We start from the raw sequence: 18,234 nt of genomic DNA, 5'->3' as shown, positions 1-18,234 counted from the left end.
CGGCCGCACAGAAACACAGTGGTCACGGCGACAGAAATAATAAATACTTACCTTGCTCGAGCCAAACCACTACCCGGCCTCTTTCCGGACCAGTCCTCAGCGTGTGTGGCGTTCCTAGAGACGCGGGCCACTGCGGTTCCAGTTTTAATAAAGATATAGCCTTTGCCCGCATTAAAGATGGTGCTAATGTGCATGCAAAGTCACATCATAGACGTTGCACGCACGTTTTGGGGTCAGAGGCCACATACAGCCAATTACAACTTCATGAGGGTTATTTAAACCCAAATTGCCTTTTGATCAGTGCCCTGTCGTGGTTTCCCTTAGATGGTTATCCGAGAGTGTGTTCCTGATCGTGTTTTTCTGGTTTTTGAGTTTGGCTCCGTTTTGACTTCCCTGATTTCTGGTATCCTTGACTTTTGGCTTTTCCTAATCGTTGTGTCTCATTCTGTGTCCCTGAGCTCGGCAGGTATTTTGACTATTCTCAGATATGTTAAGTTCGGACATTCTAAGGTCCGGTTTGACGTTATCCTTAGTCATAGCTGTGATACTATTTCTGCATGCTGGATCAACAGTAATCCTGACACCATACTCTTCATCTCTCCCCCTTCCCTCCCTCTGTCTCATTCCTACCTCCCTTCCCCCTCCCTTGCCTGTGTCCAATACCCTTCTTCTCTCCCCTCCATGTGTCCCATTTTTCTTGTCTGATAGAAAGGCTAAAACTGCTGCTCATAGTTTTGCTGGTTTAATTAAGAAAAACAAAACCAATTCATAGTATCGTAGAGCTAGTTATTTCAGTGTTCATGTCTAATATATATATCTAACAAATATAGAGTACTTTACCATACTCTAATTGAGTCACGTAATGGTTTCCATCCCTTCTTTGAGAAGTATGCTGCACTGGTAACATAGTTTGTATAGGAAGACAATTCTGGGAATCAACTTCAGCGCTGCTTTCAATAAGGACGGGCTCATCATCTTCATCCTCATCCTCCATATTTAGGCTTATAAAGTCTACAATAAAATACACATTCAACAATTTCATGAAATATCCCCATAATTCATATGCACTTCAGTAGAAACACAAGAATAAAAGGGACAGTCTATGCCCTATAACAACCTCATCACACTGAAGTAGTTATAGTTACCTGAAGTCTCCCTGGCATCATGCACCTCAGCACTCTGTGACTCTGCTCTGTGACATTTGCTTTGCGGCTATGTTGCTTCTGTTTGTAAACGCTTCCACTTTCCAATAATATAACTTATAGTTGACCATGGAACATCTAGCTGGGATTCTATCCCAACACCACGCTTGTATACAGTGACTCTTCAGAATGACCCATTTTTTCACAAATGTTTTTAAATGCAGACTGCATGGCTAGCAAATGCTGGAGCGCATATGATAAAATTACTGAACCAGCCAAAGATCTGAACCATCTAATTGCTTATTGTCAATATAAATTTATATGCTAAGCTCCTGGCCTCAAAAAAAAATGCCATTCTCTCAGAACTAGTGTCCCAGGTACAGACTGATTTTGTACCAACACAACAGGACAGAGACAATACAAGACGATTTAGAAATTTAAATCAAGCAACCAGCCTTCTCTTAACATTAGACGCCAAGAAGACATTTGACCGTCTCCACCAGGGTTATATGCAATCCGTACTTCGCAAATATGGTCTTGGAGCTCTTTCACTTTAATAAATTTGCTGTACTTTTTTTTAACCACCTACTGTCCGTGTCTCACTGCTTAACATACATTGGAATATTGAGGAAAATTCAGAATACAATTATGTATGGGAATACCGATCACTTCCATAAATTGATGGTCAATTGAGATACTGCCAACCCACTACTATCAAATAGAGCCAATATTACTGAATAATGTCCAGTTGTACATCTGAATTACTCATAACAAGGAAGGGTAATTCTAATATATATATTGTTTCACTTTGTGTGTGCTTTTACTTTATTTGGTATTCTTGTATTTAGATGTATTATTGTGAATTTCTAGTGATTGATTTAAAGGGAAACTCCAGTGCCAGAAAAACGATCTGTTTTTCTGGCACTGGAGGGTCCCTCTCCCTCCCACCCCCCAATCCCGGTTACTGAAGGGTTGAAAACCCCTTCAGTGACTTACCTGGGACAGCGGCGATGTCCCTCGCCGCTGTCTCCGCCTCCGCGACGCTCCTCCTTGTGATTACGTCGGCCGGTGGGCGAGACTAATCTCGCCCACCGGCCGAGGAGACCTAATGCGCATGCGCGGAAATGCCGCGCATGCGCATTACGTCTCCCCATAGGAAAGCATTGAAAAATCATTTCAATGCTTTCCTATGGGGAATAGAGCGACGCTGGAGGTCCTCACACAGCGTGAGGACGTCCAGCGACGCTCTAGCACAGGAAACCTGTGCTAGAAACTGGGAAGTGACCTCTAGTGGCTGTCTAGTAGACAGCCACTAGAGGTGGAGTTAACCCTGCAATGTAATTATTACAGTTTATGAAAAACTGAAATAATGACACTTGCAGGGTTAAGCGTAGTGGGAGTTGGCACCCAGACCACTCCAATGAGCAGAAGTGGTCTGGGTGCCTACAGTGTCCCTTTAAGGGTGATAAATCTGCATCAATTTTATATTTAGCGCCGTACCACTATCCTATTCTATTTTTTTTAATTACTTTCTAAGTTGGTTTGGTTTTTAGTTGGTATATGAAGTAATTTGGAGAATGCATCTAGTTAAATTATGTTAAGTTACACACAGGGCCGGTGCAAGGATTTTTGCCACCCTAGACCAATAATAGTTTGACGCCCAATTCGCTCCACAGTGGTCTTGTAGGTTTAATCGCACAACATAAAACTGGGCCAACATTTCCCCATTAGTGACATTGAGTAAGGTAAGGAGGTAAACAGTGCAGAGGGAGTCTTGGTGATTGATAAATGTAAGTTGTGAAGAAAATAGACTTATTTTCAAAATTTTCTTCTGTTTATTCGTGACTTTCAGCTGTATTAGTTTATTTGGGATTTTATTGGTTCGGTAGATTAAACTACCGAACACCGACCACCCTCCTGGCTCATTACCTTCAAAGGGAACCGTCTATTAAGCGCTCTCTGGGCAGCCGCTGTTCGTATATATGCGTATGCCACGTGGAAGAGAAAACGGCGGCCATCTTGTTTGCACAAAAGGAGGCAGCGGGACTTGGTCGTTGAGTGTCTGGAACTAAAATCGGACACTCGACTTCCCGAACCACCGCTGAAACATACGAACACCTGCTTCCTTTTGTTGCCGAACAGCCAGGAGAACGCCATTCGGTAGTTTGGTTCATACGAACACAGGGAACAATCGCTCCTATGAGCCAGGAGGCTCCATTTGTGCTTTTATTCGGTTTTATGCTGTTTTCTGAATTGACCGACCGCACACGCTGAATTCGTGGAACTGTTTTGGGCAGGAGCCTCGTGTGTGGTCGGTGAACTAAGACTTCCATACTTTTTGAGAACCCCTGAACCGATCTAGGTTAAAATTTAATATGTTGGTCACCCAGATTGGGGCTATCAGCAGCATGGCGAATGTCAGCCAGGAGGAAGCAGAGTTTCAACAGAAGGTGATGTGGAGGCTAAACCTATATGGGCCAAATCCCACACCAGAGATGGTGTCGTAAGTCCTGGCTCGGGTGAGCGCAGAACGCAGAGCGCAACAGGCAAGCCTAAACCAAGGAGACACTGCTTCCTTATCTGGATCTACAAATGCAGCGCAGCGGAGAAAAATGAATTATGCTGCTTTGAAAATTTTGCAGATGGAGATTGACGCATATTTACAGGATTTTGAGCGTCAGTGCGCTTTGGAGGGTCTGGAACCAGAACACTGGGCTGCAATCTTAAGCAGCAAACTCTCCGGCCGAGCAGCGGAGGCGTACCGAGCAATCCCTGACGCAGACATACACGACTACGCCAAGGTAAAAGACATTCTGCTAGCCAGGTACGCTGTAACCCCAGAGACTTACAGGAAAAAGTTTCGGGCGCTGCGGAAGGGGAACCGAGATTCCTTTACAGAATGGGCTTTTAGGATGTATCGGGCAGCCCAAAATTGGATTTATTAGTGATATTGCAGAAGGTCTTGATGGTAAGGTGTGTCTTTTTGCGGATGATACTAAGATATGTAACAGGGTTGATGTTCCAGGAGGGATAAGCCAAATGGAAAATGATTTAGGTAAACTAGAAAAATGGTCAGAGTTGTGGCAACTGACATTTAATGTGGATAAGTGCAAGATAATGCATCTTGGACGTAAAAACCCAAGGGTAGAGTACAAAATATTTGATAGAGTCCTAACCTCAACATCTGAGGAAAGGGATTTAGGGGTGATTATTTCTGATGACTTAAAGGTAGGCAGACAATGTAATAGAGCAGCAGGAAATGCTAGCAGAATGCTTGGTTGTATAGGGAGAGGTATTAGCAGTAGAAAGAGGGAAGTGCTCATGCCATTGTACAGAACACTGGTGAGACCTCACTTGGAGTACTGTACACAGTACTGGAGACCCTATCTTCAGAAGGATATTGATACCTTAGAGAGAGTTCAAAGAAGGGCTACTAAACTGGTTCATGGATTGCAGGATAAAACTTACCAGGAAAGGTTGAAGGATCTTAACATGTATAGCTTGGAGGAAAGACGAGACAGGGGGGATATGATAGAAACATTTAAATACATAAAGGGAATCAACACAGTAAAGGAGGAGACTATATTTAAAAGAAGAAAAACTACCACAACAAGAGGACATAGTCTTAAATTAGAGGGACAAAGGTTTAAAAATAATACCAGGAAGTATTACTTTACTGAGAGGGTAGTGGATGCATGGAATAGCCTTCCAGCTGAAGTGGTAGAGGTTAACACAGTAAAGGAGTTTAAGCATGCGTGGGATAGGCATAAGGCTATCCTAACTATAAGATAAGGCCAGGGACTAATGAAAGTATTTAGAAAACTGGGCAGACTAGATGGGCCGAATGGTTCTTATCTGCCGTCACATTCTATGTTTCTATGTTTCTATGGATACAAGGCTGTCAAGCCACTATGCTAGAGGAGGTTCTGAAACTCCTCTTGCTGGAACAATTCTTTGACTATGCCCCTGCAGACACCAGAGACTGGGTTTGAGATAGGAAGCCAACCACTGTCGAGTAAGCGGCCAAGTTGGCGGATGAACATCACGAGGGAAGAAAGGGAGAGGCTAGTGGAAACTGTAGTCTGGTGAAGTCCAGCACTCCAACACCAGGGCCTGTGAGCAACCCCAGACCAAACTCTTACACACCCGCTGCGCAGCCTAGCAACAACCGGAGACCACCCCTGGTATGTCACCAATGTAACCAGCCAGGGCACTACAAAATACACAGTGGAGCAGAGGCACCTGGGACCGGCCCTCACCCCCACTGCCGAGGGCAGCCTCTCATTTCTTCCAGCACGAGGCTCCCGAAAGCAACAACCATGATCCAGAGCAATGGGACGTGCTCCACGAGGTGAACCCAGCTCAAGCTGGGGGGGACAATCTGGTACACCACCATCAGTGGGTTACAGTGGATGGAAAGCAGGCAGAGGCACTTCGGGACTCCGGGGCCACTCTCACCCTGGTACAACCTCACACCGTGTCCACAAAGGCATGTTCCAACCGGACTGTTGCAGTACGAGTGGCCGGAGGTGCCATCCACAAGTTACCCACCGCCCGGGTACATTTAAATTGGGGCACCGGGGCCAAGCAGATGGAAGTAGGCATTATGTCCGGCCTACCAGCGGAAGTATTGTTGGGGAACGATTTAGGATGCCTGACTTCACAGCTGACCAACTCAGATCCAGTCGGAGCCTGTCCCATGACTACCAGGGCACAAGCCCGTCGAGACGGACTAACACACTCCGAGGAACCACAGGTCGGAACTAAAAACCCTGTAGTTTCCCCTGACCCTGTCCTTTTCGGCGGCACCCCCCAAGACTTTGGCCAAGCTCTGCAGACAGACACACGTTAGCCGGTTACATAAAGGCAGTAGGGACTTGGAGGGTAATGCCCAAGAGAGCTTTCGCTGGGAAAAGGAACTCCTATACCGGGTCACAGGGGGAGTGGGGAGTGGGGTGGCCCAAGTTATAAAGAGGCAGCTAGTCGTACCCCGCAAGTACAGGGCAGAGCTCCTAAAGCTCAGCCATGATATCCCACTAGAATGGCATCTGGGTAGCAAGAAGACTAAGGACCACCTTACCCACATGTTTTTTGGCCAGGGATATCCAAAGATTTGCAGACTTACTGCAGGACATGTGATACATGTCAACGGATAGGGAAGAGGGGGGACCACCCTAAGGCCAAGTTACGCTCCCTACCCATAATAGAAGAGCCGGTCTACAGAGTGGCAGTGGATCTAATAGGGCCCCTCAGCAAACCCAGCTCCTCAGGGAAACGCTACATCCTCACGGTGGTGGACTATGCCACCAGATACCCTGAGGCTGTAGCGCTCTCCAACATTGAGGCAGAAACGGTGGCAGAGGCTCTAGTCAAGATCTTTTCCAGGGTAGGCTTCCCCAGAGAAATCCTGTCAGATCAGGGAACGCAGTTCACTGCAACTGTGACGCAACAGTTGTGGCAGAGCTGCGGGGTGAAACCGCTGTTCAGCTCCCCTTACCATCCCCAAACCAACAGCCTCTGTGAACACTTCAATGGCACGCTTAAGCAAATGCTCACAGCGTTCACAGAGTCCTACGGTCACTGGGAGAAATTTCTGCCCTATCTCCTGTTTGCTTAACGGGAAGTGCCCCAAGCGGCCACCAGGTTCTCCCCCTTCGAACGCCTATACGGGAGAAAAGTCCGGGGACCCCTGGACCTCATATGGGAGCACTGGGAAGGCAACACAGGAGAGGAAGGCATCCCAGTCCTACCATACGTACTGGAATTCCGAGACCGATTGCAGGCTCTGACCGACTCAGTTCGGGAGAACCTGCAAGCGGCTCAGAAGCGACAGAAACGGTGGTACGACAAAGAGGAGCACGAGATCGGGTCTTGGAAGTAGGGCAAAAGGTATTGGCTAGAGATCGACCGATATTGATTTTTTAGAGCCGATACCGATACCGATATTCTGTGAACTTTCAGGCCGATAGCCGATATAATTTTCGATATTCTGTACATTTACCATTTTGGAAAATAAAAACTATTTCTAAAAGGTAAATGCACAACATATACATGCCACGTGTAGTGGATGCAGTGTGTTTAGACAGGGGAGCTGTGTGTGTTTGTGTAGTGTGTGTAGTGGATGCAGTGTGTGTTTGTGTAGTGTGTGTAGTGGATGCAGTGTGTGTTTGTGTAGTGTGTGTGTTGTGGATGTAGTGTGTGTTTGTGTAGTGTGTATGTTGTGGATGCAGTGTGTGTTTGTGTAGTGGATGCAGTGTGTATTTGTCTAGTGTGTGTAGTGGATGCAGTGTGTATTAGTGTAGTGTGTATATAATGAAAGCAGAGTGTTTGTGTAGTGTGTGGGTAGTGGGCGTAAAGTGAATGCTGTATATACTAAATGCAAAGTGTGTGTGTTTGTGTAGTGTTTGTGTAGTGTGTGTGTGTATTTAATGCAGAGTGTGTGTATTTGTACAGTGTGTGTATATAATGTGTGCATTATATAAACACACTACACAAACACACTGCATTATATACACACACTACACAAACACACTGCATTATATAAACACACTACATTATATAAACACACTACACAAACACACACTGCATTATATAAACACACTACACAAACACACTGCATTATATACACAGTGTGTTTGTGTAGTGTGTTTATATAATACAGTGTGTGTTTGTGTAGTGTGTTTATATAATGCAGACTACACAAACACACTGCATTATATACACACACTATACAAACACTATAGAAACACACTGCATTATATACACAGTGTGGTTGTGTAGCGTATGTGTATATAATGGAGTGTGTGTGAGGGGGCATTTTTATTAAATTATTATTATTTTTTTTATATTTAATTATTATTTATTTTTGTTGTCCCCCCCCCCCTTCCCTGCTTGTTACCTGGCCAGGGAGGGGGATATAGCAGTCCCTGGTGGTTCAGTGGCATTGGCTGAGCTGTGGGGGGCGGGCAGCAAGCGATCTGGGTGAAATTTTAATATGTTGGTCACCCAGATTGGGGCTATCAGGGGACAAGTCATTTGTGGGGATATCTGGTGTGTAAAGGGGTGTTCTAAGTTTTGGGGAAATTGTGTGCCCTCTGCCTGGAGATAATTGGGTTATTCCTTAACTTATCTCAGAATCTCTCAGGCAGAGGAAGGGAGGGTTTTACTTTTGTTTACTGTGGGAGGTCCTCTTGCAGGAGGATTTCCATAAAAGCCAGTGTGGCGTCAACAAAGATCATTCCTGTTGTACCCTTCATGAAGTCTAGGCTCATGCTTGGGGATTATTTTACTTGCTGGGGAGAATCGTCTTGGAAGCTGCATTCATCTCCACTATTCCTCTATACCCTAACTGCAGTTATAATCACTTATGCTCAGCTATTGGGAAAGGAATAGAAGACCTCAGTACCATAACCACTGAAGGTCTTAACATAAGTAACCCCCAACACTTTTTTTTTTAAATCATTTTTATGGTGGGGGTGAACTTGGATCTATGTACGGACAGAGATACAATAGTATTCAGAATACAGGTTTATATACTTAACACTGTAGTGTTCCTTTAAAAGTATTGATTTAAATTTTATTTTTATTAAAATTATCCTTTTTGCCCAAATACAATCACTGATACATACATATATACACACACACGCATTCACTCACTCACAATCAATGGCCCACACAAGCACAATCAGTGACCAATGCACATACAAATTCACTGACTCACGCAGAGTGGCCCACACACTGACTCCAGACATACACTAACTTGTGTAGACTGACATACACACACACATACTGGCCCAAGCATACACACACTGATCTAACCATAAACAGACACAATGACTGAGACACACACACACAAACACACAACGGAAGTCCCACACTTTAAGCTCCGCCCCTTGCTGTATTCCAGCCCACTTGGCCCCGATTGTATGATGCGCCCATGCCCTGCGGCTTATGAGGTGTGTAGGGAGGGGTTCGCTGTGAGGCTGATGGCACTGGGCGCTAGTCTGCAGCCATGTAAGTGTTCCCTAGTGCCCGGTGCCATCACCTGTGGCACGCAATACAGAATTTGACCCATATAAAGGGGCTGCCCATACCAGCAGTAAAGCTGCTGCCCGCGCCCCCCTTACGTAGCGCCCTAGGCCGCCGCCTAATCGGCCTTTAGGACGCGCTGGCCCTGAGTTACAGGCTCTTGCAAACATATCTGCACAGTTCTACAGAGAAAAATAATAGCTAAATAGTTTCAACAGACAATAAAACAGCTAATACCAGAGAGAAAGCCATAGCAGCAGATAGAAACCCGCTAGGGGCCCACAGAAAGGGCATACCCCGACTTTAGACACACGCTGGCAGTAAGACTCACTTAAAAAAGAATTGAGGAGAACTGACAAGGGAACAGAAATTTCTAAGGCAATGGTGTCAATAATATGGCCCGCAGGACAGATAAAGAATGCTAGGCTAATGTATCTGGTTTGTGGGGCTTGTGTGCAGAAGGATTGCATGAAAACAACATCAACACTCCCTCTGATTTGTTTGACTGCTGGAAGGGAGAATGCAGTTGGTAAATCACATTACTCTGAGTTTTACAGTTACACACTGACGTTTACTGTATTTTACTGCCGTGGAGAAGCATGTTTTCAAATCTCTTGCATGAATGGTCTAATGCTCAGTTTGACAACCACCATGCAGTGGCAGGTCCCAATTTTGGGCTGTTCCTATACATGTATCTCCAAGTCTGTCTGGGATTTTAGCAAGAATACAATTAATGGATAGCAGGTGTCGTCATTTTCATTTAGCCTTCTCTTTTTCCTCACTTTGATCTGAGGCGATAGTGGCAGATAGATTATTGCTGGCAGTGTTCCAGCAAGTGTTAGTGTGTGTTTAAAAATAAAAATTATTGTGACCAGAGTGATCAACACACTAGTGCATGCTTCCCTAAACTCTGGCCCTCCAGATGTTGCTGAACTACAACTCCCATGATTCTCAGCCTATCTATTTCATTCATAAAATCATGGAAGTTGTAGTTCAGCAACATCTGGAGGGCCGTAGTTTGGATAAGCCTGCACAAGTGTGTACTTTGACCTTTTAACCCTTTATAGTTTTTGTTAACACCTTCATGCACTATGATCCCTGCATAGTGTGTTATATGATTTTATTTTACCCTCCCTAACCTATATTTTACCCCACTTTAGTTTAAAAAAATAAATAAAAAAATTTTAATCACCCTTTAGTACTAGTCGCAGCATTTTATTATGTTATTTTATTATTAAGTCGTTCATTTTTCTTTTTGGGTGTAGGGTTCTGTGGGTGGAAGTGGGTTTAGGGAGTGCGAATTTAGTAAGTATGTGTTAGGCAGGCAGGGAAAAAAATATTTTATCCCTTAAAAAGTCACCATGGCTCGTTACTACACCGAGGCGTATGCGTGATTTAGAAGAGAGAGACTCCTTTGAACGGTCTGATAGCAAGACACTTATTGCGTCAGATGAAGACCCTAAGCGAGCTTTCTGGTGATCTGACTCCAACCATAACATCATCCAGGAGGAACTCAAAAAGCCGCACTATATCTGAGGATAGAAATGAAATAAAGAACTAAAGGGGCCCCCAATATAATGAGGCTCCTAATCTGGTTTTGTTGCAAAGTCTACAGTGGACACTTAAAAGGAAGTGTAACTAGTACTGGAAAATAAACTTGGAGTAAGTTCATAGAGAAGTGCTACAAATAGCAATTGTATCAAATCCGAAAGCATGCCAATGGAGAATCAAATCATTAAAGCTTTATTGATAAATAGAACAAACAGGCAATATGCAGTAGGAATAATTACTAAATTGCAAGGGGAATATTATAGTCTAGAAATACTAAAGGACTATAGAACACCTCCATAAATTGACAATTCAATAAGGAAGTGTGGAAGTCTTACAGAGACTTGATAGGGCAGCAATTCATCCATAAAATAGGATCAACCACAATTGGTAGATAGAGACTTCTATTATTAGGTAACTCTCACCATCCTCAGCTATCAATATAAATATAATACCTAATGAAAAAAACGTTGGAATAGATTGAGCAGAAAATAGGAGGAGAGGTACTAGACTAATAAGTCCCTATAATTCCTAATAAACACCTCCGTGGGTGTTCTAAGCTGTCCCCCCTATAAGCTAGAAGTCCGGGTCCATCTGATTGCCCACCTTGCTAGAAAAGTAACCCATAAAAATAAAACTCCAAGTTGGATAGGAAAAATAATAAATAAACAAATAAAAGGTGTTAAGACACCTAGTGATCCCATAGTGAGTGAAGTGCTCAACAAAAAGTTATCTGAGGATAACTTGGCAGCAACAAATCTAAGAGCCCTTGAAAGAACCCTATTTTGGCAATCCCTAGAATCACGACCAGAGTTTATAGTTGGGATCCAGAAAATTAAAGCAGCAATGTCACGGTGAACTTACCTTTCTCCTATTGTTTCCTCTTCTCTTTCAGAATATGTTCTTCTTTTATTTATTTCTGACCTAGTTTTCTTTAAAACATAAGACAAATGCTTTACTTTCTTTGACCAAAGGAGGAGCTTAAGTCAGCTCCATTTCCTGTGTCAAGAAAAAGGATGAGTACTTTCATTGACACAGGAAATTGATTTGACTTAAGCACCTCCTTGTGTAAGAGACGTTCGGCATGACAGTGCCGCTTTCATTTAGCCTGCTTATGACAGATTGCATGTTTCAGCTTATGACTGCGCAAACAAATTTGTATGCCAGCCAATATATCACTGCTAATCCAGATTCTCACTATATGGACACCACTAATAATAATTTATGCAGTGAACACATTATGACGTATGACATTTAAAGACTATGATCCATTCTAATGGCCACTCTAGTTTTTATTTTTACCTGTTCCTTTTTAATAATTTATGTAGAGTGCATAAAATTATGCGAAAAAGAAGAATTTACATTTTTTATAAATTTAAAATGCAATGCCAAATGCAACACCTAACTTGGTGGGATTGCCATATATAAGGATACCAAACCAGGGAGCTACAGCTAGGTCTGGAAAAAATTGAATCCAGACACATGTTTCATTTCGGCTCTTTACTAAAATAAATTCAGATTACAGTTAAATAGTGAATATGGGCTTAAAGTGGAAGTAGACCTGCCCCCCTCCAATCACTTGGCAAAGGTGTTACTTTTTTCCCACGCCATGCTGGTAAAGCAACAGCTGGCCCCACCTCCATGGCTGAGATCATCAATCTTGATGATCTCTGTGGCAAAACTAGCCACTTCATTATACAAAAGACTGGGGCCGTTCGTTTATTTCTACCTGTAAAGACTATGGGCATTCGTATGCTGGTTTCACGAACAGAATTGGAATACACTGTTCGTGAAATGAATAAACTACCGAACAGGAGACCACACAGGGGAGTCGTGTGTCTCCAATTAACAACTGGCAACATCGGGGAAACTGCAGAACGCTAATGGTTTAATGGGTGGTCACCGTTCGAATAACCGAACACGTGGCGGCAGCCATCTTTGCTCACGAACGCCCAGCGGTGTTTGGTCGTGAACACCGCTGGACTTCCATGCCGTTCATATGGATATATCCATTCGTCAAAATAGAGCGGCGTTCATTTGATTAAACCCCACGAACTTCCCATACCCAACTAGCCAGGGCATTCATGTGTATGTTCGACTGTTCAGTCACAAGAACTCCCGAAAGAAGACCGGTAAAAGCCTACAATTGCCTGGAACTATTTGTGCCTCGTGGCTGACCGGTCCATAACTTAATTCGAATGGCTTTTCTATTCCAACTAACGGATCTGAGTGGTATTTCGCCAGATTGTGCGCTCAGATCCCAACTATTCAATGAAGGGTCTTTCGGGTAGTTCAGATGCATATTTCTCAAATTATATATTTTTGTGTTATATTGTATGATTTTTTGTATGGAGAGATAATGTAATTAAAGGTGTACTCTTATGCAATTATCTCTCCAGTACAAAAAAGCATGATGGGAGATATCCTTGTACACAAAGATTTCCACATAGTCCACCAGGGGAAAACCCCTGGAATGTAATTATGGAAACCTCTTGCACGGGTGTTTGTATAAAACCGGCTGTGGTGCAATAAAAGCTCAGTTGACTCCCAAACTGTGTGTGTTGTCCAGTTCTTGGGAAAAAGGGATTGTACTTATCACGCTACTTGTATTTTGTATGCTGACTACGACTACCAGCGGAGATATCGTGGATTATACCTCTACTCCGCTACAATCTCAACCAATCCAATGCTTCCCTATAGGTAAGGATTAGGAGACTATTGTGCATGCGCAGCAAAATACTATAGTACGCCAATCAACAGCATGGACCAGCACCTTAGCCGCATTTGGCGTGAAATAGAGGCGAATGCGTACTATGTTTTTGAGATGGAAGCGACAGGATTTGGCGATTGATTGGACATGAGGGGTGAAGGAGAGGTTGGAGTCAAAAAGAACACCCAGGCAGCGAGCCTGTGAGGTAGAGGTGATGGTAGCGCTATTGACTTGGAGGGAGACAGACACGGTTGTGGTAGCACTTGAGGGAGAAAAGACCAGAAGTTCTGTTTTGGAAGTGAACAGCCATCCAGTTGGAAATCGCAGAGAGGCAGTCAGTGACGGGAGTCAAGATGGGCGGAGATAGATCAGGAGAGGACAGGTAGATTTGTGTGTCGTCTGCATAGAATTGAAAATGAAAGCCAAAGGAGCTGATGAGTTTACCAAGGGAGGCAGTATAGATAGAGAACAGTGGGGGACCAAGGACAGAACCTTGGGGGACGCCGACAGAGAGTGGCTGGGGGGGAAGAGGCAGAGTCAGAGAAAGAAACACTGAAAGAGCGCTGGGAGAGGTAGGAGGAGCACCAGCAGAGAGCAGTATCCCATAGACCAAAATTATGGAGAATGCAGAGAAGCTGTTGATCAACTGTGTCAAATGCAGCAGAAAGATCAAGGAGAATTAGGATAGAGTAATGACTGCAAGATTTAGCAGCAATTAAAATGTTGGATACTTTGGTTACAGCCGTTTCGACAGAATGACCAGCGCGGAATCCTGTAGGGGGTCAAGCAGAGAGTTGGTTTCGAGAAAGTCAGTCAGTCTGGTGTACACAACTCTCTCTCGAGGATCTTGGAGGCAAATGTCAGTAGCTAGATAGGGCGAATCAATGTATCTCTATGGAGAGCATTAAGGTTGGTGCTAGTCAGACCCAGAAAGTCCCTCTAGAGGCCGTCTGAATGATTGTCACTGGAGCTGTCACCAGGCAGCAATGTAAACACTGCCTTTTCTCTGAAAAGTCAGTGTTTACATTGAAACTGTGCACAAGAAATAGGCTTCAGAACAACTAAGCTGTAGTGGTTCTGGTTACTATAGTGTCCCTTTAAAAATTGTATTTTTGATGTTGAAAAAACTGTCTCCTAACTCTTTTAGCTGGCTCCTTCATTCCATATTCCTATATTCCAAACCAAGTTTGTCAAACTCTGCTTGAAAGGTTAATTAAGTCACTGTGTATTTTATTTGTATAACCTTCTATTCAGGAAGCCACCGTATGTGCTGTAGTGGAAATAGATGACATTTTACAAATGAAATGTGAATTTTACATCTATAATATCTTTACACTGAAATCTTATAGGTTTAACAATTTACAGTTTTCCCCTCACTATTTCATGACTTCTCCAGGATTTTAGGCAGTCCTCAAATTAACATTGGCAAAATAATAGTCTTATATGCACAAAAATGGTAGATGTAAATGGTATATACAGTTTTGTCATTGCTGTGGCAGTAAAGAACTGTTTGCAGACACATGAGGAAGATTATTTTTTTGTTGGTATGCGTTGCTCAATATGACACGTAGTCACATGTAGCCCATACTTTTAATTTGTATTCCAGCTAACAACGCTACAAACAGCCCGCTTTCCCAATGACTGTGCTGCCCGTGTCAATCTATGACACGGTGTTTCCGTGTGAGTGCATGATGACAACACTCACAACGAAACCCACATGCAGCCAACAGCGTTTGACGTGCAGTGGGCGCTGGGCTGCCCGTGCTGCTCTGCTATTGGACGGCAGCCGCTGGGACGCCGCCCGCTTACAGGAGAAACGGCCTACGTCACGTTAAGCGGCGCCAACACACACAAACGATGCAGTTGGAACGCGCGCACACAGTGTAGACACTTGTCTCCAGCCAATCAGAGCGCGCCTTCGGCTCAGCGCGTGCGTGTGTGTGTTTTCGTAAGCCCGTTCCAACCGTTTTTCCCAGACAGCAGTTTGGAAGCCGTTGAACGCTCCGCGTGGCTGCACTTACCGTTTGTGGCCGCCTTGCGACGCGCTGCAGGCTGCACGCTCGCACGGACCGTCTGCTTTTTCACGGCGCTCATTTCGCGAGTGAGTGAGTGAGTGACCCACGGGAACCACTCGGCTGCAACTGCTTATGGTTTCCGCTCAGTACGGAGCAAGCGCGTTATTGAGGAAGGCGTGTCAGCTAGCGTTGGCTATAGATGGCCGGTGGGGGCGCTCTGGGAAGCCGGGGAGTAACGGGTGTGAGATAGACCTGTCTGCGTCACAGCAACGGGGCTGCATGCTCACACTGCCCGGGGCCACCACCAGTATCGATAGATGGAGGGCTGCTACAGCCGCCATTTTGTTACCATAGATAACGTTTTTAGACTGGTGGGTTTCCACATACTAAGTGCTGCAACTCAGGTAACAATTTGCAGCAAGTTAGTCAGTCAGGGCATTTACTTTGGGAGCCCTGTTGATAACTTAAAGGGATACTGTAGGCACCCATCACCCTGCCTTGACCCTGCAAAAGTAATTATTGCAAGTTTGTATAAACTGTAATAATTACCTTGCAGGGTTAAGTCCTCCAGACAGCCACTAGAGGAATTTCTGGCTTCTTAGATGACTTTTGGTCAAATAAACAACGCTGGATAATGCTTTTTCTATGGGGAGGTCTAATGCCAGCATGCACATTCGGGTCTCCCCGGGGTAAGTGTAACCCCTTCAGCAATGAGGGAGGGGGTCACTTCACCTGGCACTAGAGAATCCCCTTAATTGAATTTCCCTACAGCTGCGTGGCTGCACTTGTCATGTAGTACCCAACAGCTAGAATGTATGATATAAGCCAAGGAAAACATGGTGGTTCTGAGAAAGCTAGCTATAAACTAGGAGAGGTTGTTTATTCATTGAACTTTGAATTATTGCAATCTAACAACGTAATGGAAAAAACGTGAGCTGAAAAAATAAATCACAAGTGGCCTGAAGTGCTTTATGTATCTAGAGCCTTTCATATTTGTGTGATATAATTATGCATATTATAATTGGGGGCAGAAAGGCTGTTGCTATTCTACAGCTCACTGAGAAGGTAATATATGATTGATCAATGAGAAGTCTGGTGAATTCTGCACATAATGAATACAAGAAAGGGGGAGCTTACTGTTTTATATATGTACATACATATTTCATTGAAAACAGAAAAAAATACATGTTTTCTTTGGGGATATATCTAAAATTGCTTTAAAAAATATAAATGGATGGAGTGTTCCTTTAAATTTTAAAATTCAGCATTTATTGACTATCCCTGATCATTGTATAATGAAATAATTATAAAGAAGCTAGATAAACGCATCAAATATGTGCTAGGCATTTCTTTACTAGATTTTGTAAAGAATGGGAAGAAAGCAATCGTAGATTAAAATAAACATGGTATATAATATTCAGTGGTCAGGCCCAAGCAAATTATAGGTTCCTGGTTAATTGGTTTAATTTAGTTAAATATATTTGTCATTGGTAAGAACAACATTTCCTATTATCCTCCCCTCCTACTTGGGTCCCAGTATCCAAGCTACACTTATGGATAGAATATCATATAGTAACCAGATATCAGCTCAGTATATCCTGCATACTCTACCAAAGATGAGTCCGAGCATTTAGTGGTGCAAGTAATATAAAAAGAATACCCACGGACAATTTTAATTAATTATAATTTGAGGGACTAGTCTGACAACCCAGGAAGCAAGTCCAAAAAATTTAATTTGCAAGTCATATGTTTATCCCTGTAACTTTCCAAAACACCATAAAATCTGGGCTTGGGGGATTATTGTACTTGGGAGACTTCGCTTAACACAAATATGTGTGTTAAAACAGTAAAACGTATTACAACGATAATGTCACCAGTAAAAGTGCAGTTTTTGTGTAAAAACTGCAAAAAACAAATATGAACGCTAAATTTGGCTAGTGTTTGTGACTAAGTGGCTACTAAAACACACACGACATACCCTGAATACCCTGGGTTGGCTACTTTTTCAAATGGTATACCATGGTGGGGTTAATTCACATTCCTGGGCTACCATACCGTCTGGCAAATTTCAATTTGCAAAAACGGAAATTGGCAAATCCTATATTTGACACTGAACGTTCCAAAACACCATAAAACCTGTACATGATGGGTATTGTTGTACTCGTGAGACATTACTCTACACAAATATGAGTGTTTTAGAGCAGTAAAATGTATAATACTGATGATACCATCAGTGAAAGGGCAGTTTATTTGTGAAAAATACAAAACATATAAACACTAACTTTGGCCAGGGTTTGTGACTAAGTGGCTACTAAAATGACTGGACATACCCAATTTGAATACCCTGGATTGTCTACTTTTAGAAATGGTATGCCAAGATGGGGTTAATTTCCATTCCTGGGCTACCGTACAGTCTCAAAGGCAACATAGGCCCAGCAAACCAATCTTACAAATTTCAATGAAAAAGGGGAGGCCCTATATTTGACCCCTGTAAGTTTCCAAAAACTCATAAAACCTGTACATGAGGGGTACTGTGGTAATCATGAGACATTGCTAAATACAAACATTTTATTGCAGTAAAATCTAACAGTATTATGACAATCATAGTTTTTAGATTTTTTTTTTCACATTCAGTTATGTTTCATGTATAAATATTTGATATAATAATTTTGAAATGAAAGCCATGTTTCTCATGAACAAGATATATAATAAGTGTGGGTGCACTTAAAGCGGCACTGTCATGCCGAACTTACCTTTCATCAATCTCTTCCTCTTCTCCCCCTCTCTCAGG

At 43.3% G+C, this 18,234-nt stretch overlaps 1 protein-coding gene across 1 annotated transcript in view; it reads right to left on the bottom strand.

The window, feature by feature from the left end:
* Window positions 1–15,605, bottom strand: part of BEND2 (BEN domain containing 2) — a 30,046-nt gene extending 14,441 nt beyond the window's left edge. The window contains exons 1-2 of the mRNA XM_063456870.1: window positions 15,450–15,605; window positions 841–1,011 (exon numbers count right to left, since the gene is read on the bottom strand). Coding sequence (XP_063312940.1) covers window positions 841–1,011; window positions 15,450–15,522 — 244 coding nt within the window. The 5' untranslated portion in view covers window positions 15,523–15,605. The remainder of the gene's footprint in view (window positions 1–840; window positions 1,012–15,449) is intronic.
* Between the last annotated feature and the right edge of the window lie 2,629 nt (window positions 15,606–18,234).

The sequence above is a fragment of the Pelobates fuscus genome, chromosome 1 (assembly GCF_036172605.1).
Source record: "Pelobates fuscus isolate aPelFus1 chromosome 1, aPelFus1.pri, whole genome shotgun sequence".
NCBI lineage: Eukaryota > Metazoa > Chordata > Amphibia > Anura > Pelobatidae > Pelobates > Pelobates fuscus.
The sequence above is the reverse complement of the archived record's forward strand: the minus strand, read 5'-3'. Positions and strand labels throughout refer to the sequence as shown.